The sequence below is a fragment of the Narcine bancroftii genome, chromosome 2 (genome assembly GCF_036971445.1).
Source record: "Narcine bancroftii isolate sNarBan1 chromosome 2, sNarBan1.hap1, whole genome shotgun sequence".
Taxonomy (NCBI): domain Eukaryota; kingdom Metazoa; phylum Chordata; class Chondrichthyes; order Torpediniformes; family Narcinidae; genus Narcine; species Narcine bancroftii.
In genome coordinates, this window is record NC_091470.1 from 274,434,554 (window position 1) to 274,459,204 (window position 24,651).

General features: G+C 42.1%; 1 protein-coding gene across 1 annotated transcript; it reads right to left on the bottom strand.

Moving 5' to 3' along the window:
- Positions 1–12,193: 12,193 nt before the first annotated feature.
- Positions 12,194–21,453, bottom strand: rpl14 (ribosomal protein L14). The gene is made up of 6 exons (XM_069920954.1): positions 21,368–21,453; positions 20,935–21,036; positions 19,558–19,652; positions 13,331–13,430; positions 12,919–12,972; positions 12,194–12,299 (listed from the first exon to the last, which is right to left on the bottom strand). The coding sequence occupies exons 1-6, from the start codon at positions 21,368–21,370 to the stop codon at positions 12,240–12,242; spliced, it is 414 nt and encodes a 137-aa protein (XP_069777055.1). The 5' UTR covers positions 21,371–21,453; the 3' UTR covers positions 12,194–12,239.
- Positions 21,454–24,651: the final 3,198 nt, after the last annotated feature.

Consider the following 24,651-nt stretch of genomic DNA (forward strand, 5'->3'; position numbering starts at 1 on the left):
TGTTTATATAGTGTTGCCATTAAGCCTGGTGTTTGGGTGTTAAGTTTATTGAGTTCATCCTATTATTGTTAATCTGTTTATAACTTTTGTGTTAAACTTAACCCATTTGTTTGTGTGCCTCCTCATTACTGCTGGGAAGTGGAACAAGACCCATACTCTTCCAGAATCCTTGTCGACAGCAATTATTATGATGATTCTCAAAAAAGGCAGGGATCCACTGAAACTGTCATCTTATAGACCAATCTCATTATTAAATATGGACTATAAGATACTTGCAAAAGCCCTGGCAAATAGACTGACGAAATATTTGCTGATATTAAATAAGGATCAAGTGGGTTTTGTGAAAAAAGGCAGGCAGTGGACAATATAAGCAGGCTACTGAGTATAATGCATCTGGCACAGTCAAGGTATAAAAGAAGCACAGCTGTAGACCTGAATGCAGCAAAGGCATTTGACAGACTGGATTGGGACTTCTTGTTTGAGGAGCTTGAAAAATTGGGGCTAGGGTCAACTTTTATAAATTGGTTAAGGATGTTGTACCACACGTCCAAGGCTGGACGCAAAGGTAGGAGTCAGACTTAGGAACAACGATTGATGAGCGGTGCTGGTCAGACCTGTGTCGGAGCAGCATGATCGCGATTATTAATGCTCAGTATAAGCTGGTGCCGTATAATTTTCTCCACCAGCTATATTTGACACCACAAAAATTGAATAAGGCTAAACCAGAAATTTCAGACCAATGCTTCAGATGTGGCATTGTGACAGGAATCTTCGTGAATGCATCCTGGACATGTACGAAGGTGAGACCCTTTTGGGTGGAACTAGGCCAAGCCCTAGAAAAAAAATTATAGGTGAAGAATTCCCACAGAACCCAGAGCTGTTCCTATTGGGAAACATGATGGACATAAGGCTTAAGATCAAGCTGTCCAAATTCCAAATCCAATTTGTAATGATTGCATTGGTAGTGGCCAGGATGTGCATAGCGGTTACCTGGAAATCTGACTCCTGCTTGGGCACTGCATGCTGGAATGCCGAAATGCAAAGCTGTGTTCCCCTGGAAAAAATTACCTATGACTTAAGGAAAAAAATAAAGCACTTTCTTAAACATTTGGCAACCCTATTTAAATTTCATAGGCACGCAGTTATAGTGCTGACCTGGGTGCCTCACTACCCTGCTTTCCCCATCTATCCTTCTACTGAGGGAGGGGCAGGGGGGTCCATTCCATCCCAATCAAGTAAAGTCAAGAAAAATGTAACAGTCTGGGTGCAGGTGGTCGGGCCGTGACAAATTCCTGATGTGTTCCTTACCTTTGATGTGGGTGTTTTGAATGTTATGCATAACTGTGGTCTATTGAGTGTGGGGAGGGAACTAGATGATCAGAAGGAATCAGTTGAGGGTGTCCAATGAGAAACAAATCTCTCTCTGAAAACTGGCAAGAAACTTCCTGAGCGGTAACCATTTACTTTTTGAGCACCAAAGCCTAGTGAAATTCATAAATGTTAAATTCTATGCACAGTATAAGAATTGCTTGAAACCTGCCCCATCAGGGTTTTCCAGATTATAACCTCTTTCTTTCAGGTCATCACAGAGATGTTTTTCTGTTTCCCTTATTTCAAGTGAAACATGATGCAACCAGTCCTCTCCTCTTGTATGGACCACAAGGGCTTTGACCAGGCTGAACTAAGAACTCCCAACCCAGCTTCAAAATAGGGTTTTTCCACAAGCTTGCCAGCTTGTCCTGTTCCAGTCCCAGCTACTGCTGCTGAACTGTAGAACTGAATTCTCTCTCTCTCTCTCTCACTCAAGAGAAAACCACATGACCCTCTTAGAACAGCCAAATGCACTCAAACAGACTGCAGCTCTGGGCCTAATATTTTGAGTTTGTTCATCCATTGCTTTCCAAACAATAATCCATTACTTCACAACATGTCCAATTAACACCTACTTGTGAAGTCCTTATAGGCATTCTTCAAAGTTTGTGCAAAGGCACCCAGAGCCTGGAATGTCTGGCTTGAGCAATGCTCCAGCATTTTAAATGAGATCTGTTTTGAAGTGTTGTATGTGTCCTACGCTAAAACAACCTGCCACATTTTATATCCTTTAAAATATCTATATACAATATAAAATATAACATAATCTGTCACACGTAATTAAAGTGCATATTCTAGATTTTATTCAAGGTTATTTGTAAATGTTTTTGTTTAACCACATGGAAATTACATAGTTCCCTCATTTCAGGGCACAATAATGTTTGGGACATTTGGCTTTTCACAGTATTTGTGAGTACTCAGGTATGTTTTGCTTCATTAGTGCAGGTATAAGAGAGCTATGCTTGCTTCTTAGCTTTGGAGTTTGTAGTTGTGATTTTTCAACATGAGGACCAGAGTTGTGTGAATGGAAGTCAAAGAAACCATTATGAGGCTGAAAAAGAAGAATAAACCAGTAGGAGACATTGCCCAAACCTGAGAATGAGCAGAATCAACTGTATGGAACATCAGTAAGAAGAAAAAGCATTTTGTTGAGGTCAGTAATCGCAAAGACTGGATTCCAAGGAATACCTCCACTCCTGATGACAGAATTCTCATCATAATGATAAAAAACCCTCAAACATATATCCAACAAATCAGTCTTCTGGAGGTAGGTGTGGGTGTGTCAATGACTACTGTCTACAGAAGACATTATGAATAGAAATACAGAGGCTACACTACAAGATTTTAAACCAGGACAAGGGTAGTATGCTTTGGATCTTCGGCTGTTCCTTTACACATCCACACTTTGCTCTTGTATCACTCTGATATAGTTAATCTTGGTCTCCTCTATCAAGACCTCTTCCCAGAATTCTGCAGCCTCTTAAATACTTCTTGGCAAATGGCAATCTAGCCATCCTTTCTATGGCTTGCATCTTGCATCGTTGCCTCTGTATTTTTTTCATGAAGTCTTCTGCTCTGAAATGAGGGAACTATGTATAAAAACATGCTGTAATTTCTACATGGTCAAACCAAAATGGAAACAAATGACCTTGAATAAAATCTGGAATGTGCACATGTGAATTGTTTGATCATAAATTTAATTACAGGGTTAATGGTCAGTTATTTAACAGTGTAGAAGAACAGAGAGACCTTGGGGTTCAAATCCATACATCTCTCAAGATTGCCACATGGATTGATAGGATAGTTAAGAATGCCTATGGGATGCTGGGCTTCATTGGTCAGGGTATTGAATTCAAGAGTCAAGAGGTCATGTTGCATCTCTACAAATCTCTGGTGAGACCACACTTAAAATATTGTATTCAATTCTGGACACATCATTTTAAGAAGGATGTGGAAGCTATGGAGAGAGGGCAGAATAGATTTACCAGTCTTACAGAGTCCAGAGGACCCCAAAACCCAGCAGCAATAGATATGCACCACGACAAAGGGTTACTTAAACAAAAATTGCTTTTAATTATCTTTGCACATGAAAACAGAATCAAACTTTAACTTATTACTATCAACTTACTTAACCTACTTAATTCTAAGCACACATGCGTGTAATGTGTAAATAAGTGTGGAAAGGTTCTTTGGTTCACAGTCCAATGTCACTGGTTGTAGGCAATTCTTGTATTGTGCACAGAAGTTAGCATTAATAAAGTTCACCAGTCTTTGGTGCTTAACAGGCAAATGATTACCACTCAGGAGGGTTCTTGTTGGTTTTCAGAGAGAGATTCCTTTTGTTCCAGGACAACTGCACCTGATTCCTTTTTAATCAATCTTGCTAACGAAACTTTCCCCCTTCAGGATTCTCCAGATGATCCTCTTTCTTTCAGGTCACCACAGATTTTCTTTCAGACAGCCAGTCTTCTCCTTTGACCAGACAGTCTTCCAAAGTTTGCCAGCTTGTCCCTCTGGAACCAAAGCCTCTGTCTCTCCTCTCTCTCTCTCTCTCTCTCCCCTCCCTCCCTCTCTGGGAGTAAAGCTGTTCTGCTTCTGCCTGCAAAGATCACATGCTCTTCCAGGTAAGCTGCTGCTGTATGTTGTTACTTTGTTGCCTTTTGAAAAATAGCACTCTGCAAAAATTTTGTGTTTTAAAATGTTTGCATGGAACCTGCTCGAACAATCATCCCAAACCACTTCTAAATACTCTGTTGCCTGGATTGGAAAACAAGTCTTATGAAGTAAGGTGAGCAGAGCTGGGACTTTTCTCTTTGGAGCGAAAGAGGATGAGAAGTACCTTCATAGAGGCAGAGATAAGGTAAACAGCCGGTGCCTTTTTCCCCAATGTGAGAGAAGAAAACACCAGAGGATATTTGCACAAAGGGAGGAAAACTTAGGGGAGGCATCAGGAGTTTTTTTTTAAATACGGAGATTTGTGAGTGCCTAGAATGTGGGTGATGGTGGAGGCTCAAACATTAGGGGCATTTAAGAGACTCATGCACAAGGATGAAAGAAAATAGAGGGTTATGAGGTAGAAAGGGTCATGTTTCTTTTTGGCAGGAATATAAAGGTCAGCACAACATTGAGGACAGAAGGATCTGAACTGTGCTGTAATGTTATATGTTAAAATCCAGTTACCACCCTGTCATTCTATGACATTTTCATCAATGAACACCCACACCAATAAAACTGACCAGAAACTGAACTGCTGAGGCTGCAAGAGGCAAGAGGAATTCAGCAGTGAATAATCACCTCATCCCCAAATCCTGCCCACCATTTTCTAAATTCAAGTCAAGAGTACAATGAAATCTTCTCCATTTTCCTGGATAAATAAAGCTTGGGAACTTATTCACTATACAGGCCATAAAAGCCAGTCACTCACCACTGACAGACACAGAGGGGAGTTGGAAGTTGCCCGGAAGCAATATGAAGTGTTGTTCTTCCAATGTGTGTGTCTTAGTTTAGCAAACATATCAGCATGGAAATGCATTGCCTTTTTTTTGGAGGAAAGATGACCTGAGGATAGGCCCCCCTCCCCATTCCAAATGGCTCAAAGCTCTTTGTTTCTTTCTCAACAACAGATCTAGCCAGTCCCCCTCCACCATCTCCCTCCTCCGGCTGGCAGAACCTGTTCTCACCCTCAATAATTTCTCCATCGACTCTTCCCACTTTCTCCAAATCAAAAGGGGTAGTCATGCTTATCTGCCTGGGCCCAACCTATGCCTGCCTTCTTATTGGCCATTTGGAGCAACATGCAGCAATCCTAAGGCTCCTCAACTCTTCCTCCACTACATTGATGCTGCCTCCAGCACACACAATGATCTAGCAACTTAATGCATTTTGCTGCCAACTTCCACCACCCTGACCTCAAATTCACTTGGTCCATCTCTAGCAACACTCTCCCTTTCCTCGATCTCTGTCTTCATCTCGGGAGACAAATTCTCATCAGATATCTTCTATAAACCCACTAACTTCCACAGCTACCTCAACTACACCTCTTCCCACCCTGTCCCCTGTTAGGATTCCATTCTATTTTCTCAATTCCTCTGTCTCCTTCACATCTACTCTCAGGACAAGGTCTTCCAAGTGAGATTATCCATCATGTCCCCCCTTCAAAAAATAAAAATGGCATCCCCTCTACAATCAATTCAGCCCTCCCCTGCATATCTTCCATTTTCTGCGCATCTGCTCTGGCCCCCTCTACCCACAGATGCAATAAGGACATGAATCCTCTTGGCCTTACCTACCACCTCACTAACCTTCGCATCCAGCACATCATCCTCCACAATCTCTACATGATCCAACAATCAGACACACCTTCCCTTCTTCTCTCCACCTTCTGCAGGGACCACTCCCTCCACTACTCCCTTCCCTCTAATCGCCCCCTTGGTACCTACCCTCGAACACAGGAAATGCTACACACATCCACACCTCATCCCTTACCACTACTGGGGACCCCAAACAGTCCTTCCAAGTGAAACATCAACATTGACTCCTCTGGTTTCAGTTAGGCCTCATACTTCCTCATCTCTTTTACCCTATCCCCATGTCACCTTTCATCCAGCTCCTCACCCCATCTCTTTCCTTATCCCCATGTCTCTTTCCCTCCAGTTCTGCATTTAGAGCTTAAATCCACACCCCCACTCCTATCAATTCTCATCTTTTCTCTCCTAACCTCCTATCCACATTCATCTCTGGCCTCTTGGATGCTGGCCCTGCCCCTTTGTCCCTCCTCCTCCCTTCCCCACCCCTTTTATTCAGGCACCTGCATGCTTTGTTCTCATTCCTTGACAAAGGGCTCAGACCTATATCTTTGATGAGTGTCTTCAGCACTTTTGTATTAACTACACACCATTGTTGGATCAACATCCCTAACTATGTTGTGGGTAAAAGCCACTTCCCTTGAATAAAGTGGGCAAAGTTCACAATAGCTCATCCAGCTGCAGCTCTGTGGACTTGAGCTACACGAGCCTCAAACTCAATGATTCAAACATTGCATTGACATCTAGCAAAGGCCAATTGCCCAGGTATCTTGTACAGAAAAGAAACCCAATCGAAACAAGTACAGCTCCATCCACCAACTAAATCAATAAAAAGGGCAAACAATGCAACAGGATCATCAACCCAAAGGTCTCCAAATCACTATTCCAGACTACACTGCAGCCTTTGACCAGATGTGAATCAAAGTTATGGATTGAAGCAAGTGCATAACAGAATGAGAAAAAGCTTTGCACAAAAGTCAGGAGGCAGGTAGCTGGGTGACTGTCAGGAGAGGGAAGAGGAATAGACAGAGAGAGAGCAGAGCACCCCTGTGGGCTTTCCCATACACAATAAGTATACCATTTTGGATACTGATGGTGGGGATGACCTACCAGGGATAAGATACAGTGGTCAGGTCTCTGGCACCGAGACTGAACCCTCAGCTTAGAAAGGAAGGAGGGAAAGAGAAGTGCAGTAGTGATAGCAGATTCAATAGTTGGGGAGGGAGGGGGGGAAGACAGACAAGAGGTTTTGTGGGAGAACGAGAATCCTGGATGGTCTGTTGCCTCCCTGATGTCAGGGTCTGCAATATCTTGAATCGAGTTCTCAATATTCTTAGGAGGGTGAGCAGCCAGATGTTGTGATCCATGTAGTGATCAATGATGTTGGTAGTGTTTAGGGAGTTAGGTGCAACGTTGAAGGACTAGTCAGAAAGAAATGGAGGAGCAAATCTGTAGAGAAATAGCATACCAATGTAAGAAATATAAAGTTGTGATAGGAGATTTTAACTTTACACATATTGATTGGGTCTCCTATTCTGTAAAAGGGCTGGATGGCTTGGAGTTTGTCAAAGATGTTCAAGAAAGTTTTCTAAATCAATATACAGAGGTACTAATGAGAGAGGATGCAATACTTGATCTCATATTATGGAACAAAGCAGCTTAGGTGGCAAACATTTTAGAGAAAGGTCAATTTTGTGGAAATGAGAAAGGATCTAGGAAGAGTGGTATGGGATAATTTATTTTCTGACAAGGATGTGTTTGTTCAGTAAATGGAAGGTCTTCAAAGGCAAAATTTTGAATGTAGAGTTTGCATGTTCCAGTCAGGATTAAAGGAAAAGTTAACAGGCAGAGGGAACCTTGGTTTTCGAGGGATATTAGCAATCTGGTTAAGAGGAAGAGAAAGGTGTACAGCAAGTATAAGCAACAAGGAGCAAATAAGGTACTAGAAGAGTACAGAAAATACTTAAACCAGGAAGGCAAAAAGAAGAGATGAGCATGCTTTGACAGATCTTCTTTCTTCTTTGGCTTGGCTTCGCGGACGAAGATTTATGGAGGGGTAAATGTCCACGTCAGCTGCAGGCTCGTTTGTGGCTGACAAGTCCGATGCAGGACAGGCAGACACGGTTGCAGCGGTTGCAGGGGAAAATTGGTTGGTTGGGGTTGGGTGTTGGGTTTTTCCTCCTTTGTCTTTTGTCAGTGAGGTAGGCTCTGCGGTCTTCTTCAAAGGAGGTTGCAGCCCGCCGAACTGTGAGGCGCCAAGATGCACGGTTTGAGGCGATATCAGCCCACTGGCGGTGGTCAATGTGGCAGGCACCAAGAGATTTCTTTAGGCAGCCCTTGTACCTCTTCTTTGGTGCACCTCTGACACGATGGCCAGTGGAGAGCTCGCCATATAACACGATCTTGGGAAGGCGATGGTCCTCCATTCTGGAGACGTGACCTACCCAGCGCAGTTGGATCTTCAACAGCATGGATTCGATGCTGCCAACCTCTGCCATCTCGAATACTTCGATGTTAGGGATGAAGTCGCTCCAATGAATGTTGAGGATGGAACGGAGACAACGCTGGTGGAAGCATTCTAGGAGCCGTAGGTGATGCCAGTAGAGGACCCATGATTCGGAGCTGAACAGGAGTGTGGGTATGACAACAGCTCTGTATACGCTTATCTTTGTGAGGTTTTTCGGTTTGACAGATAATGTGAAGGCAAACCTCAAGAGTTTCTACAAGTATGTGAAGAGTATAAAATTAGTAAGGGACAAAATTGGTCCCCTCGAAGGTCAGAGTGGTCCATAAATGGAACCTAATGAGATGGAGATCTTACCTGAGGTGCTTCTGCTAGCCATAGAAGTAGCACTTTGTGTGCTCGCCAGCAGCAGCATCCGTAGTTAGGTTGGGACATGAGGGAGCCCACAATTCTGTGTCTCAAGATGGCAGCCACATAGCAGTCAAGAGTCCATATTGCAGAGGGCTACTTCCAAACTTTTAGGTAGTTCAATGGCTTTCTGCAGCTTCAGCTCACCCGGTTCTAGCCATCACTGGCAAATGTAATCCATTCTGATGCCTCCTATACAGGCATCTCGAATCAGCTCCTCTGTGCACTCTTCTGCGGATAAAGCCCTGCAGTTGCAGGCCTGTCTTGAGGTCTTGCAGGACCCGAAGGTGATCATCAATCGACTCCCTGGGTTGCTGGCCTTGTGTAAACTTCATTCACCTGGGCCAGGTACTGGTCTTTTACAATGCTTCAGTGAATGTCCTGAAGTCTTTGACCATTGGTTAGGTGCGGTGTATGACCCATGAGAGTAGTAAGTGTAGCTTGTCTGCATCAGATTGGACAACCATGGAGGAGGCCTGCAGAAACCAGAATAGCCATAGCTTGAACTTGTCAGATGCTTCCGGTGATTGCGGGTTGATTTCCAGCCTCCCTGGTCTCATTCCAAAAGATTATGGTAATAAAAATGATGCACTAACAATAACTCCAAAGACTAGAAGTTAACTGGCTGATAGGCTTTATTACCATAAACAGACAGCACGTCTCATGTTGCTGACCTGAGCTTGTTCTGGTGGAGGTTATGGCATTGAACTTTTATTAAGGGAAGTGAGGGCGAAGAGTCGCAGGTTCAATCGGAAAGGGGCGGGCCAGCAATGCACATACAAACAGTATTAGCATGGTTCCACAATTGGTACAGCCAAATTTGGAATATTGTGTGCAGTTCTGGGCACCTAACTACAGGAAGGATATCAATTGATTGAAAGATTGCAGAAATTCACTCAAATGATGCCAGGTCTTCAGGGGTTGAGTTATAGGGAAAGATTGGACAGGTGAGAACTTTATTGCTTGGAGCAAAAAATTAGGGATTTGATTGAGGTTTACAAGATCCGCACGGATGGCAGTCTCTTCAATCTGAGGCGCCTGCAAGCTCACACCAAGACACAAGAGAAACTTGTCCGTGAACTACTCTTTGCAGATGATGCCGCTTTAGTTGCCCATTCAGAGCCAGCTCTTCAGCGCTTGACGTCCTGCTTTGCGGAAACTGCCAAAATGTTTGGCCTGGAAGTCAGCCTGAAGAAAACTGAGGTCCTCCATCAGCCAGCTCCCCACCATGACTACCAGCCCCCCCACATCTCCATCGGGCACACAAAACTCAAAACGGTCAACCAGTTTACCTATCTCGGCTGCACCATTTCATCAGATGCAAGGATCGACAATGAGATAGACAACAGACTCGCCAAGGCAAATAGCGCCTTTGGAAGACTACACAAAAGAGTCTGGAAAAACAACCAACTGAAAAACCTCACAAAGATAAGCGTATACAGAGCCGTTGTCATACCCACACTCCTGTTCGGCTCCGAATCATGGGTCCTCTACCGGCACCACCTACGGCTCCTAGAACGCTTCCACCAGCGTTGTCTCCGCTCCATCCTCAACATCCATTGGAGCGCTCACACCCCTAACGTCGAGGTACTCGAGATGGCAGAGGTCGACAGCATCGAGTCCACGCTGCTGAAGATCCAGCTGCGCTGGATGGGTCACGTCTCCAGAATGGAGGACCATCGCCTTCCCAAGATCGTATTATATGGCGAGCTCTCCACTGGCCACCGTGACAGAGGTGCACCAAAGAAAAGGTACAAGGACTGCCTAAAGAAATCTCTTGGTGCCTGCCACATTGACCACCGCCAGTGGGCTGATAACGCCTCAAACCGTGCATCTTGGCGCCTCACAGTTTGGCGGGCAGCAGCCTCCTTTGAAGAAGACCGCAGAGCCCACCTCACTGACAAAAGGCAAAGGAGGAAAAACCCAACACCCAACCCCAACCAACCAATTTTCCCTTGCAACCGCTGCAATCGTGTCTGCCTGTCCCGCATCGGACTGGTCAGCCACAAACGAGCCTGCAGCTGACGTGGACTTTTTACCCCCTCCATAAATCTTCGTCCGCGAAGCCAAGCCAAAGAAAGAAAGACAAGATTATGAAAGGTATAGGCAGAGTGGATGTGAGTAAACTTTTTCCATTTAGATTGAGGGAGATAAATACAAGAGGTCAGTTTTAAGCTGAAGGAGGTTTGGGGTAACGTTAGGGGGGAAATTTTTCACTTAGGATGGTGGGTGTGTGGAATGAGCTGCCAACTAATATGGTGAATGCGGGCTCAGTCATGTGTTTTAAGATTATTCTTTTCTTCTTTGGCTTGGCTTCGCGGACGAAGATTTATGGAGGGGTATGTCCACGTCTGCTGCAGGCTCGTTGGTGACTGACAAGTCCAATGCAGGACAGGCAGGCACGTTTGCAGCGGAGTACAGGAGTTGGGATGTTATACTGAGGTTGTACAAGACATTAGTGAGGCCAAATATGGAGTATTGTGTGCAGTTCTGATCGCCAAATTACAGGAAGGATATCAGTAAGATTGAGAGTGTAAAGATTTACTAGGACTTTGCTAGATCTTCAGGAGTTGAGTTACAGAGAAAGATCAAACAGGTCAGGATTTTATTCCTTAGAGCATAGAAGAATGAGGGAAGATTTGATGAGGTTTACAAAATTGAGGGATATAGACAAGAGTAAATGTGAGTAGGCTTAGAGATAAATACAAGAGGACATGGCTTCAGGGTGAAAGGTTTAAGGGGAACTTCAGAGTGGTGAGTGTGGAACAAGCTGCCATCTGATGTGATAAATGCAGGGTCACTTAAGTTTTAAGAATAAATTAGATATATACATAGATGGAAGAGGTCTGGAGGGTTATGGAATGGGTGGAGGTCAGTGGGACTAACAGAATGATGTTTCAGCACAGACAGGAAGGGCTAAACAGCCTGTTTTCTGTGCTGTGTTCTATGTTTCTAATAGTCAGCACACAGATGGATGTTGGGATCAACAATGATACAATGAATATACATCTGGAATGCATTCATTTAACAAATGGAAGGGTGCATTTGACAGGCAAACATTAACTACTACCACCAAAAGCAAACCAAAGCACTAGAAATCCAATAATTAGATCCACAAAAAATCAACATATTTATTGGTCAAGAATTGAACCAAGCAATGTTTTTAAAAGGATATTACACATTGAATTGCAATTCCATTTCATAATTGCTTTGGCTTCAATGGTAGATTTCTAGACTCTATCCTTCTTGGGCAGCAAAATTCTGCAGATAAAATAAATGGCACCACAGCTGGAGTTGCTGCTTCAGTACCAGAGAGCTGGGCTCTATTTTGATTTTTTTTCTGCACAAGCCCACACATTCGGTCTGACTGCATGTGTTTCCTCCCATATCACAAAGATTGGTCCATTAATTTGCCACTGCAAATTGCTCCTATTGTGTAGTAAGTAGCATGGTAGAATTTGGAAGGATAGACAAGAAAGTGGGGAGAATTAACACGAGATTAATGGAAGATTAGTTTGTTGGCAGTCACTGTGCACTCAATGGGCTGGATGGCTCATTTCCATGGCTTCCATATAAGACTAAATGAGCACGCGATCTTGTTTGGGAAAGAACTTCAAAATTATTATGTAATCAGAACACAAAACAATTTGATTTTGACATGTCCTTTATTCTTTTCTTCAAGGTGTAGCCATTTATGCCTTTTTGGCAGCTTTCTTCAATTTGGACATTTCTAGCTTGATAATTCTGTTTCTCTGAGGGAGAATAAAAACAAAATGTTATCATTATCCACCCAAATGGACAACTTAATGTTGTCAGGACCACAAGTTGCTGTTCAGCCAGATGAAAGCTGTCTGACAGCATCTGGTTTGGGTTCTAATTTATTTGGCATACATATCCCCCCTTTATGACTATAAAGCAAATCAGAAAGGGTCTACTAAGTATGCTTAAGCTTTTAGACTTCTGTTAAATTTCAGTCACATTTTACTTACAAATTACATTTCAATATAAAAGTTAAATTCTGAAAGTTATCATTCAATTGTGTTGAAAAAACCCATGTAAAGTTACTAGCTGTTGAAATAAAGCAGCTACAGGTAAACTCCTTCTACACATATGCATTACACAAACAGTCCACTCAACAGAAATGTGGAGAAAAACCAATCAAATTAATATACATCTCTCTCCCTCCTACAGCAAGAATTTCAGTGCATTTACATTGTACAACGTCGATGAGAATAGTGGCTCAGTTATTCCAGTAAGTAGCCAATGCCAAATATTTGACAAGGTCATCAGTGGAGGCTGGTTCATGTTAAATACTTGATTAGCAAAGACTACAAAGCTGTTAGAATTCAACAATTACCAAAGCAAACTTACCATTTTCTTGGCCTTCATGACCTTGAAACGGTCAAAGTCGGTCATTTTGGCCCTCTAAAGAAAGAAATCAATAGATTATAAATCATTGTTTCGAATGTTAGATGGCATTAGCAAATGTTCATTGAAAAAAAATGAAGTTGTACTCAAGCATGAACCAACTAACTACTCAACATATTTCAAATCTTAGAAACAAACTGCAGATACCAGAATCTTCAGTAAACAGCAAGAAGCTAGAGTGATTTGGTGGATCAATGGGTAGAAATGGCCAGTCAATATTTCAGGTCAGGACCATTTACTGTAATTTACCAATAGAGGCTGCCTGACCCAAGTCCCCCTGGCGTTTCATACTTCTAAACTCAGCATTTTCTGCAAGGAGAAGCTTTTTTTTTTAAAAAAAAAACAAAGTTCCCACCTTTGCACGGGCTTCAATTTTCTTTGCCCAATTAGTTTCTTTCCATTTTTCACTGATTTTCTCTTTTTCCCAAGCAGCTTTCACAACTTTGTGGCGAACACTAGGAGAAAAATATTAACATTGTCAATAGTATGAACAGTGGTGTGAAAACTGCAGCTTCCAATACACAGTTGTTTATGTGGCATTCACTCACTAACTTCACTGTGTCCTAAATCAACTACCTGCAACCCCTCTGCAAAACTAGCTCTATTTTAATTTGCTCCAGTTCTGATGTTTTGTCATTGCAGAATTAATTTTTAAAAATTTTTAAATTTAGACATACAGCACAGTACAGGCCATTTTGGCTCATGAGTCAGTCAGCTCATTTTTCACCCAATTAACCTACACGGCCAGTATGCTGAGTGGAGCCCCCCCCCCCCAGAGACTAGGAAGAACATACAAACTCCATATAGACAGCACGGGATTTGGATAGTGGTCCCAACCACTGGGACTGTAAAGGTATTGCACTAAGCACTATGCCAACCATGCTGCCCTACTGCACAATTAATCATCTTAGCTCCACAATCCTTACTTACCTCTTGCCCTCCCTACAATATATTTTAGCACATGCCCATCAACCATGGGCACCCCCCTCCATTTGATTCTTTACCAAAAAGTTACATTGAGGGGTAATTTACTGTAGCCAACCGACCCGTAATGTGAGGTGAAGCCAAATTATCTGGGATAAGCTCACACACTCAGTGTGAAAACTCGACACACCCAAGGTCAGGATCGAGAATGGATCCATAGAGCAGCAGATCTTTAACTGTGGCTTCATCATTTCTGTTCAAAATTTGTGAAATGACCAAAATCTGGGTGGAATTCACCTTGGCCTTTAGTCATAATCCAATCTCTTAAAATGCTGGAAGTATTCTGCAACTCAGGCTACAGAAAACTTAGGGGACACCCCAAGGCTAAATTAATTTAAACAAAAAACAAGTTTCAGTTTAACAGCAGCAAGACTTAAAATGAGAGAGTCCTTAAAATCATCAGTAAAGGAATGCTAGCATGAAATAGACAATAAAAGGGAAGCACAAGTACAAGCACAAGGGAAGCAGCCATTGTGCAAACAGGATTTAAAGACTTTGGCTCGAGAGGCGGAGGAAGTGGAGGTAACAGAAACACTATAATAAAAAGAATTGTCAGGCACACACAAGAAAAAGGTATTTTCTTATTGTACAGTCTGAGCAGTGAGAAACCTAGGACAGCATGTGCCCAATGTCTACACCTGCAAGAGGCATCCAGTTTTAGCTCTAGACAGACTGAATTAGGGAATTGGAGTTGGATGAACTCCAGATTATTTAAAAGGCAGGGGTGGTGATAGATAGGAGTTACAGGGAGGCGTCACAAGCAGGAGGCATGAAGAGGGACAGATGAAATAAGATGGTTAATGCATGGTACCCATGGCCATTCCCTTAAATTTGATCTACCAGGAAAAAGCTGCAGCAGCCAGGTCTCTGGCACTGAGCCCAGTTCTGTGACTCAAAAGAGAAGGGTAGAGACAAGGAGAGCAATAGTGTCTGGGCAAGTTGTGTCTTAGCAAAAGGGACAGATTGCACCCAAACTGAAGAGGGACTAATTCTTTGCACGGAAGTTTGATAGAGCTGTTAGAAAGGGTTTAAACCAGCTTGGCAGGAGATGGGAACCAGTTTTAGGTCAGATGATGGAGCAGTTGGTGAAAAGGTAGATGTGATGTGTAGTGAGACAATGAAGGACAGAGTGGATGGAACATAAATGCAGTGTATTTTAATGCAAAAAATATTAAGAATAAGGGTGGTGGAACCTTTATCCATTTAACCTGACTGTACAAAAGTGAGATCCTTCTGGGAGCACCTGAAAACATTCTGAAAAAAATTTACAAAAGTGGATTTTACACAGGATCCAGAATTGTACCTTCTAGGAAATATTACAGATGCGAGTTTTAAACTGTCCAGATACCAAATTCAGTTTGTGAAGGCTGACCCATCGGTAGCCAGGAATTGTATAGCAGTCACGTGGAAGTCCAACTTCCAACTAATTACACAATGGAATACACAAATGCAGGGTTGTATTCCCCTGGAGAAAATCTCGTACTATTAAAAGAGGAAATATGGCACATTTGTTAGGATGTAGTAACCCTATCTGCAACACATTGGAACTCAGATATAATTCTATCCCTTCTGAATAAAGGAAATGCAACAATCCATGCCAGCATGAAATGATTGGAATCAAGGGGTCATGTTGCAGATGATGTGCTCTTGTATTTTGTTCCTTATCTTTTTTATTTTAGGTATTTCTTAAGTTTCCTTAAGGGATTGTGACTTTACCAATATTTGGTTCTTTATATTTGTTTAATTTATATAATCTTTCTTTGTTATATTAGGGTATGGGAGGGAGGAATAGGGGAAAATTAGACTCTGTAAGTTATATACTATTGTTAAAAGAGATTGCGTTGTTTGTTTGGATTCGTATGAGTCTTTAGAGCATGGATCTGTACGTGGAATTATGTTGTGACCATCACAGTCACTTGACTGACACAATGGCAGGATTGGCTGATGCAAGTTCTGGGGTTTAGAGGTTTCAAAAGGGCAGAGGTTAAAAAAAAGTGGGGTTGGGGGAAAGAGTGGCATGCTAATCAGGATGAATCACAGCTTCAGAAAGTGCAATACTACGGAGGCATTACTAAGTCATTGTGGGTGGAAGTCAGAAACAGGAAGTCAGCAATCAATCTTTTGGGAGTATTCCATAGGCCCCCAAATAGCCATTGGGACAATGAGGAGCAGATTATAAAGTGCAAAAAATAGGGGTTTTGTCATGAGAGATTTCAACTTCCCAAATATTGACTGTCACCTATTTAGTGCAAAATTTGTCAGGTGTGCCCAAGGATTCCAGTCATAGTATGTCAACAAGCCAACTGAATTCAACCTTTCTGAATCTAGTACAGATAGACCCCCAACTTACGTTATTTTAGAGTTATAATGATCAGAACCCATTTTGAATTAAGATAAGTCAGGGTCTACCTGTATCGACATAGTTGCTTTACCTTCTCTTCTAGCGACATCAAGGAAACGTACATTGACGGATTAATGCAGATTGCTGTCACTTGAGGAAGAGAGTGAGAGCATGCAGATTGCTGTCGCTAGGGAGGGAGAGAAAATGCATAGGGCACACGCTTCCAGACACAAGTTGCGAGGTGGTGCCATTGCCCCTAGTTATTACTCAGCACTGTAAGAAGATGGTGAGTGGAGGTGGGGGGGAAATTAGATTCCGTATGTTATATACTACCGTTGAAAGAGATTACGTTGTTTGTTTTGATTCATATGAGTCTTTAGAACATGGATCTGTACTTGGAATTATGTTGTGATCATTACAGACACTTGACTGACACAATGACAGGATTGGCTGATGCAAGTTCTGGGGTTTAGAGGTTTCAAAAGGGCAGAGGTTAAAAAAGTGGGGATGGGGGAAAGAGTGGCATGCTAATCAGGTAGAATCACAGCTGCAGAAAGTGCAATACTGTGTGTGTGTGCCAAGAGTAGGGTCAACTTGCTCACTATATTCCATTAATTTAATAATTTTCTACATTTGCATCAAGATAGGGTCTATTTGTGCAGCTCTTGTTATTTCCACTGCTTATAGATAGACCCCGACTTACAATATTTTCTACTTGCGATAGAATTCCTGGAACGGAACCCCATGGTAAGTCGGGGTCTGTTGGAATTCAAGCAACGGGCACAAAACAAAATAAATAAATGTTAAAATAAACAGAAATTTAAATAAAAGTTTCAAACTAAAAGTAAATGTTCTCTGAAGCAACACCCTTGAAGATAGGAGCAAACATTCAGCTAACAAAGCGCCCCAGTCATGCCCTGCCTGCACCAGCTGTTTGACTAGTTTCAACAAAGTTGCATTTAAATAAAACAGCAGCACCTAGGATAAAGAGCCACTAATGCTGGTCACCTCTGGGGTGACTCCCCCAAAGTGTCTCCCTAACCCAGCCTAGTAAAAGAGTCTTTATTAGTATATTATTAAGGCTTTATCTGTGAACTTGGAAGGGGTTAATAATGCACAGCAGTCAGCACAATGCTGTTGCAGCGCCAATGACTCGGGTTAAATTTAAATGTTGTAAATTACAGGAATTACCTGATTAAAGTGAACTTTACATAATTAAGGACTACAATACTGATTTTTTTTTCCAAATTACTTTACATTTTGCACAGTCTTGTATTTTAAAGTGCCTCACACAACCAGAAAATTCACATATCCAGTATCAGCAAGCTATGTAGGTGCCAGACACCAGGGATTTTAATCAGGGTATTGAACCTGATTAAGTGATAGCCCTTCCCATGCATGTACATTTCAGACAGAGACTACCACTCCCTGACCTTTTGCATAGGACAAGGATAGTAGACAAAATGGAAAAGTGTTTAATTTGGGAAGAGATCATTAGATTAGGGTAGATACTTGGAAGAATAAATTGGGAACTGATGTTCTCAGTGAAATGCACAGCAGACATACAGAGAATATTTTGGGACTATATATGTGGAGTCCTGTGTAAGTTTATCCCACTAAGACATGGAAAAAAAGGAGGGTAAAGGTCAACAAGAGGTGGAGCAGCAAGTAAAAAGAAAAAAAAAAGGCATACAAAAAGTTTAGGAAGCAAATGTCAGGAAGGACTCAAGAACTATTAGGTAGCCAGGAAATTCTTTAAGGAAAGCACATAGGGTTCTACAAATAGATGAAAAACAGAAGGATAACTAGAAATAGGGCCAATTAGGGATAAAGAGCAACATGTGCCTGGTGGCAGAATTAGGAGAGATCTTAAATTAATACTATACTTGAGAAGTCATTACAGAAACAGACCTAACAAGTACACCAAGATTTTTAAAAAAGGAGGAAATGCTGGATCTTCTTAAAATATTTGGACAAACAAGTTCCTAGGACAGAAATATACCCCAGAACAAGGAAAAATATTGCTGAGTTGGCAATAATCTTTGTTTTCCCTGGTCCCAGGAGAGATGGCAGAGAATTGAAGAATAACAAATGTAGTGCCCTTATTTAAGAAACACCAGAGAAAGAATCTTGGGAATTATAGACCAGAGAGTCTTGTGTCAGTGGTGGGCAAACTATTGAAGATTCTTAGAGACAGGATTTATGAGCATCAGAAACAAAATCTTTTTAAGGAGTCAACATGGCACTTTGAGAGGCAAGTTGTGCTTCATGAACCTAATTGAGTTTTTTTTTGAAGGGGTGACAAAAGAAATTAATGAAGGAGACAGATGTGGTGTATGTGGATTGTGGTAAGACATTTGACAAGGTTCTCCATTCAGAAAGACCTACTTACGGAACATAGAAAGTAATGTAGATAGAATGTATTCAGCCAGGGGGATGGTAATAACTATGGCATTCCACTGGAATCTGTTCTGGGACACCTCTACTTTTTGAGGTTTTTATAAATGTCTGAAGTAGAGGGGGGTGCTTTAGTAAGTTTGCCTATGATTGCAGGTGCTGTGGATAGTGTGAAAGATTGTCGTAGGTCACTACATGGTATAGACAGGATGCAAAGTTGGATGGAGAAGTAGCAGATGGAATTCAATCTGGTTAACAGTTAAGTTTGAAAAGTCAAACAATGAAGGCAGAATATTTGGATAATGGCAGGATACTTCAGTGTGGCAGAACAAAGGATTTGTGAGATCCAAACTCATAGAACCCTGTTGCCACACTAGTTGATAGGGTGGTTAAAAAAGCGTATGGTCTGCTGACGTTCATTAGTCAGGGAACTCCATAAAACTCTGCTTAAATCGCACCTAGGAATTTTGTGTTCAGTTCTGGTCACCTCATCAAAAGAAGGACATAAGAGCTTTTGAGAGGTCGCACAGATTTACTAAGATGCTGCGTGGATTGCAGAACATGTCTTGTGAACCAAGGTTGATAGAGCAAGAGCTTCCCTCTTAGAACAATGAAGGAGGTGACTTTAATAAGGTACAAGATGTATAAGGGCCATAGATCGGGTAGTCACCAGCAAATCCCCCCCCACACGGCTGGTACAGTAGGGACATTTAAAAGACTCAGATAGCCACATGGGTGTTAAAAAAAAAGAGGGTTGAGGGAGTGAAGGGTTAGATTATTGTGGAATAAATAGATTGTCACACCTTCAAGGGCTGATGGGCCTGTTATGCTCTGTGTTAAAAATAAAGCTAAGATCTCACCTATGTGGTATTTTAATCTTAAAGTTGGTGAGCTGCATGCACTTAAATGGCAATGCCTGTCTCCTTACACCACTGCAGGGACCATCCACCAATGCCTAGAAGAGAGGATTAAGAGAAGAATATTTGAGTTGACACAAATCAAACTTGTTGGAATTGCAAGGTACAATGTTTAAGGGTCAAATTAAAAAATAATTTAAGGGAAAGCCCACCAGTGTTATACTCAGAAATCCTTAAGCAACACATATTCAATCTGGGCACTCTCCAGTATTAACACTGACTTGTTCAGTTTCTGTTTAACTCTTCCTGAAGTCACTATCTTTCCCCATTCCCTTCGCTCTCCATTCAGAGCTACTTCCTCAACAATTACTTCTCAGCCCTTTTATCTTCAACCTTCCCACCTATATTCACTATGACCTCTTGCCTGTAGTCCCTTACTCTCTCCTCTCCCCACCTTTCCCCCCCCCCCCCCCCCAAATGTCTGCCTGCATTTTACTCACATCTTGAAGGATTTAGGCTCAAACCATTGGTTACCCTTTACTTCATATAGATGCTGAATGAACCTGCTGGTTTCTTTCATATGTTTGTTTATTGCACTTGACCTCCACATTTGCAACCAGTGTTTGTATTTTCCTGTTTAGCTACAAAAAGACTAAAGAGCATATTATAAGAGCACAAATCTACATGCAGCTAACAATCAGGTTGAAAAAGGGTCTTGATGTTGCCTGGCCTGCTAAATCTTTCCAGCTTCTCATTGTTCACTGAACATTTTTATTCATTAACATAATATTGATGCAAGGAAGTCCTCTAAACAGTCTACAGAGACAAACATTTGCCTGGAAGTAAGATGGGAAATGCACCTGGTTTAGAGCCAAAATGCACACTGAATGATACAAAAAAAAAATCAAAGGTCAGAGCACATAGAGAGGATATCCTTAATTGTCAACTTTCCAGAAGGAAAAAAACTACTCAATACAGCAAATGAAAATTGAGCTTACAGGGAAGTTGGAAATGCTCCAATTGACACTGGTCTCAAAAAACACAATATGGCTCATCTAGATAACTGTACAAATGATGCTTGCTCTAATGAATGAGCAAAAAATAAAAAACCCAGGTCAAACAAAATCCTCAATTTTTACAAAAAAAACCTCAAATCAGGGCCAGAATTTTGCAATCCTTCTGTCGAACTGGAACCCACACCTTCTGGAGCCACGAAGTGAAGCCGAGAAATGTAACACATTATATGTAAACCAGCTCCAGGACCTGTAAAACACTTTATACCCAGTGCTACAGAAGTGCTGAAGGAACTCGGCAGGTCACGCAGCATCCCAGGAACACACTCGGCACCAAATGGCGAGCCCCAGCACTGGCGTCACGTACCCGGTTCTGGTCGATGACATCGACGATAGCCACCAGCTTGCCAGCGTGCGGGCCGAACGCGATGTAGGCCACGCGGCCGATCTCCACGTACCGCTTGTACACCTGAAATCACAGGGGAGGACGAGTGAAGGGCAAGGCCAGGCGGACCGGGCAGGGCAGCAAAGGGCTGTGGACCCAGGCCAGGGGCCCGGAACAGCCCCGGGAGCGGATACATTCAGCGCGTTGTCGGCCTCCGTCTCGCGGGCCTCAATCAGCCGCCACGCGGCCGTCCGCACGCCTCGCAGCCCCAATCACCCTGCCTCAGGGCGAAGGGGGGTCGGTACTGCCTCAACTGGCTTCCAGACGCCCGGGATTGGGTCTGGCACCGCGGAGACGCGGCCCCGCGCACCTCCACCGCCGCTGGAAGCGCTCACTGCCCACCCGGTGCACTCACCATGGCGATCGCCCGCGAGCCCAGAGAGAAAGAAGGGCCGTTTCCGTTTCCGCTGTGAACAGGCTGAGATGGGACGCATGCGTACGAAGCCCTTCAGTGGCATTTTCCCTACATTGCTCTGCGCATGCCCGCCCCAGGAGCCACCCGGGAGTGAGTGAAAACACTGGGAGGACTCAGCAGGGTCCATAGGAGGTAAAGACACCTCGAGCCTAAGCTCCTTCTACTAGGCATGAGTAAAAAGCAGTAGGTGCCTGAATTAAAAGGCTGGGGAGAAGGGGGAAAAAAAAGGACAGGGGGAGAAACACAGACCAAGAGAGCAAAGGTGATAATTGGACATGGATAGGAGGACAGGAGGGAATGAATCAGGGGAGAGGGTGTCTCTGTGAATACAGAGCTGGAGGAAAGATGAGCTAGGAGGAGAAATGGAGAAGGGGGTTTCTAACGGAAACCAGAGAAGTGAAAATTAATGCCATCTGGTTGGAGGGTGGCCAGATGGAATATGTTTTATTCCTCCCATTTGATCTCAGTATGGCAGTGCCAGTGCATGTTGGCATGGGAATGGGGCAGGGAATTGGAATGGGTTGCTAGTGGGACATCCCCACTAATACAGCAGACAGAGCTAAGGGACTGAACGAAGTGATCTCCAGTGTGGTCCTGAACTTCCAGTGGCCTGTCCTTTAATTCTCCATCCATTCCCAGTCTGGCCTCTCTGTCTGTGAAACCCTATTACAAGCTTGAGAATCCCATTTTTCTGTGGGGTGGACTACAGCCCTCAGAACTTAACACTGAATCAAACAATTTCAGATAACCAGTTTTCCTACAAACCGGAATGTTAACTCCATTTTTCTCTCTCCAGAATTGCTGTCTGACTGTATGTTTCTGGCATTTATTTTGAATATCCAACAGCTGTCATTCTTTGCATCTCACTGTTGCAGCACTTTCCTCTCTCTCCTTTCTTAGCTTTCTAATTACATCTTCACCAACAGTGATGGACTGCCTTTACAAACCTCTCTCAGCAGGCCCCACCACCACTTGTGTCATCCTTGGTTGCCACACTATTACAAACATTACCTCTGCAAAGTATCAGACTGGAAGTCAACGCAGTGAATCGTTAAAATGGCTGAGAAAACCACTGGGGTCTCCCTTTCCTCTATTGACGACATTTACTGGGAGCATACTTAGAAAGAATTAAAAGAATTATGGAAGACCATTTCCATCTAGTACATAGAATCTTTGACCCACTACCATCAAAAAGGTTGGTATAGTAGCATCAAAATAAGAACTGCCAGGCTGCGAAATTGATGAACAGTATCAAGTAAATCATCCCAAAATATTTATATTAATTTATTTTGAATTATATCTTTATGAATATATGTGATTAATATGTATTCTGTATTGTATGTGTGTATGTGTACCATGGACCAGAGAAACCCTGTTTCATTGGGATGTGTATCGAAAGTCAGATGATAATAAACATGAATATTTTCTGCAATTAGAAATGTCTGACTTCTCATTTTTCCTTGCTCTGATGAGAGGTCAGTGATCTACAACAATAACTTTTTTTTCTGTCTGCAGATGATGTTGTGGATGCTATTTCCAGTATTTCATTTATAATTAGAGATTTTGAGAATGTTGAGCTTGGAGCATACAGTTGTCTGCCTGATTTTCTTTCTTTCTTTTTCAATCTTTTTATTATTATTATAATTTATAAACACATACAGTTCAAAGAGATATAAAAAAATACATAGTAAGTAATGAATTAATACAGAGATATTAAACAATAATATTACAGAATAAAAATATATCATTAAAAAAAAAATTTTTGATCAGTTTAGGGTGTGAACTATCTCTAAAAAAAAGATATAATTAATAACAATATATGAAAAAAGAGAAAAAAAAACCCCAAAAAAGAAAAAAAAACAAATCTGAATTAAAAAAAACTTTAAAAAAAACTTTAAAAAAAAACCTACAGATATAGCTAAACCACGCCGATCACTCCGATCTCATCTTAAAGCCCAATTATCATACATAATCATAGAAAGAAAACAGAGCCAGATCAACTCACCACAAATGAAAATATTGAATAAATGGTCGCCAGGTTAACTCAAACTTAGAAGGGGATTCATAGACAGAGTTTCTAATTTTATCTAAATTTAAACATAGTATAGTTTGGGTAAACCATTGGAAAACAGTGGGAGGATTTACCTCTTTCCAATTTAATAGTATAGATCTTCTAGCCATTAGTGTAAGAAAAGCAATCATACGATCCGCAGGAAGAGATAAATAAGTCAAATCTATCATAGGTAATCCAAAAATTGCAGTAATGGGATGTGGTTGTAAATCAATATTCAAAACAGTAGATATAATGGAAAAAATTTCCTTCCAATAATTTGATTTTCAACGCTCCCGACAAAGGGTTCTCACCCAAAATGTCGACTGCCTTTTATTTCCGATGGATTTTGCATGACTTGCTAAGTTTCCCAGGACTTTTGGGTCTGCAACAGTAAAGTCATCTCTTTGGCTGTCTGATCAATGACAAGAAAAATAATAACCTTTCCTCGACTTAATATCTGACATTTGTTGTCAGACACTAAAAGTTCCAAATGTGGTTGCAATATTCCAGTTAAAATTTTATTGGTAATTGTTATATCAAACTTTGGAAAATCTAATTTATTTATTAAGTATCCAGAAACGCTTATTTGAAACACAACATAGTAACTAGGCAATTTCAATTTAGATTAAATAAAAAGAAAAGCCCAGTATCATTAATAGTTATAATTAAACTGTGTAGCGGCTGCTACATGCACAGAAACACACCACAGGACATGGTGGAGGTTTCAGTTGAACTGTTTATTTGAATTTCATGTGCGGCCTTAAAGGCCAACGGGGGTTCCGCCCCGCGCAGCGGTAACGTCATCACGTTGCCCAGGGTGCGAGCTGCGGCCTAAGCCACGAGGCAATCAGTAAGCCCTGACGGCGCCATCTTCCTGCAGCTGCCCCACCAGCGCGGCGATACATGCAGGTCCGGTTCACTCCAAGAGATGTGCACCGCCACAACTGCAAAATTGGCAAAACATTACAGTTGGTTCTTGACATTCTGTAGGGAAGGAAATCTGCCGTCTTATCCTGATTAGACCAACAATAAAGTGTCCAAACCTACTGTTCTCAAATAGTCAAATTTGGCATTAAGTGCAGTGGTGTACATAATGACTAAGGCCATTTGGCCCATCTGATCTATGCTAGTTCATAGGAGGGCCACCCCATTTCCCTGCATTCCTGCAACT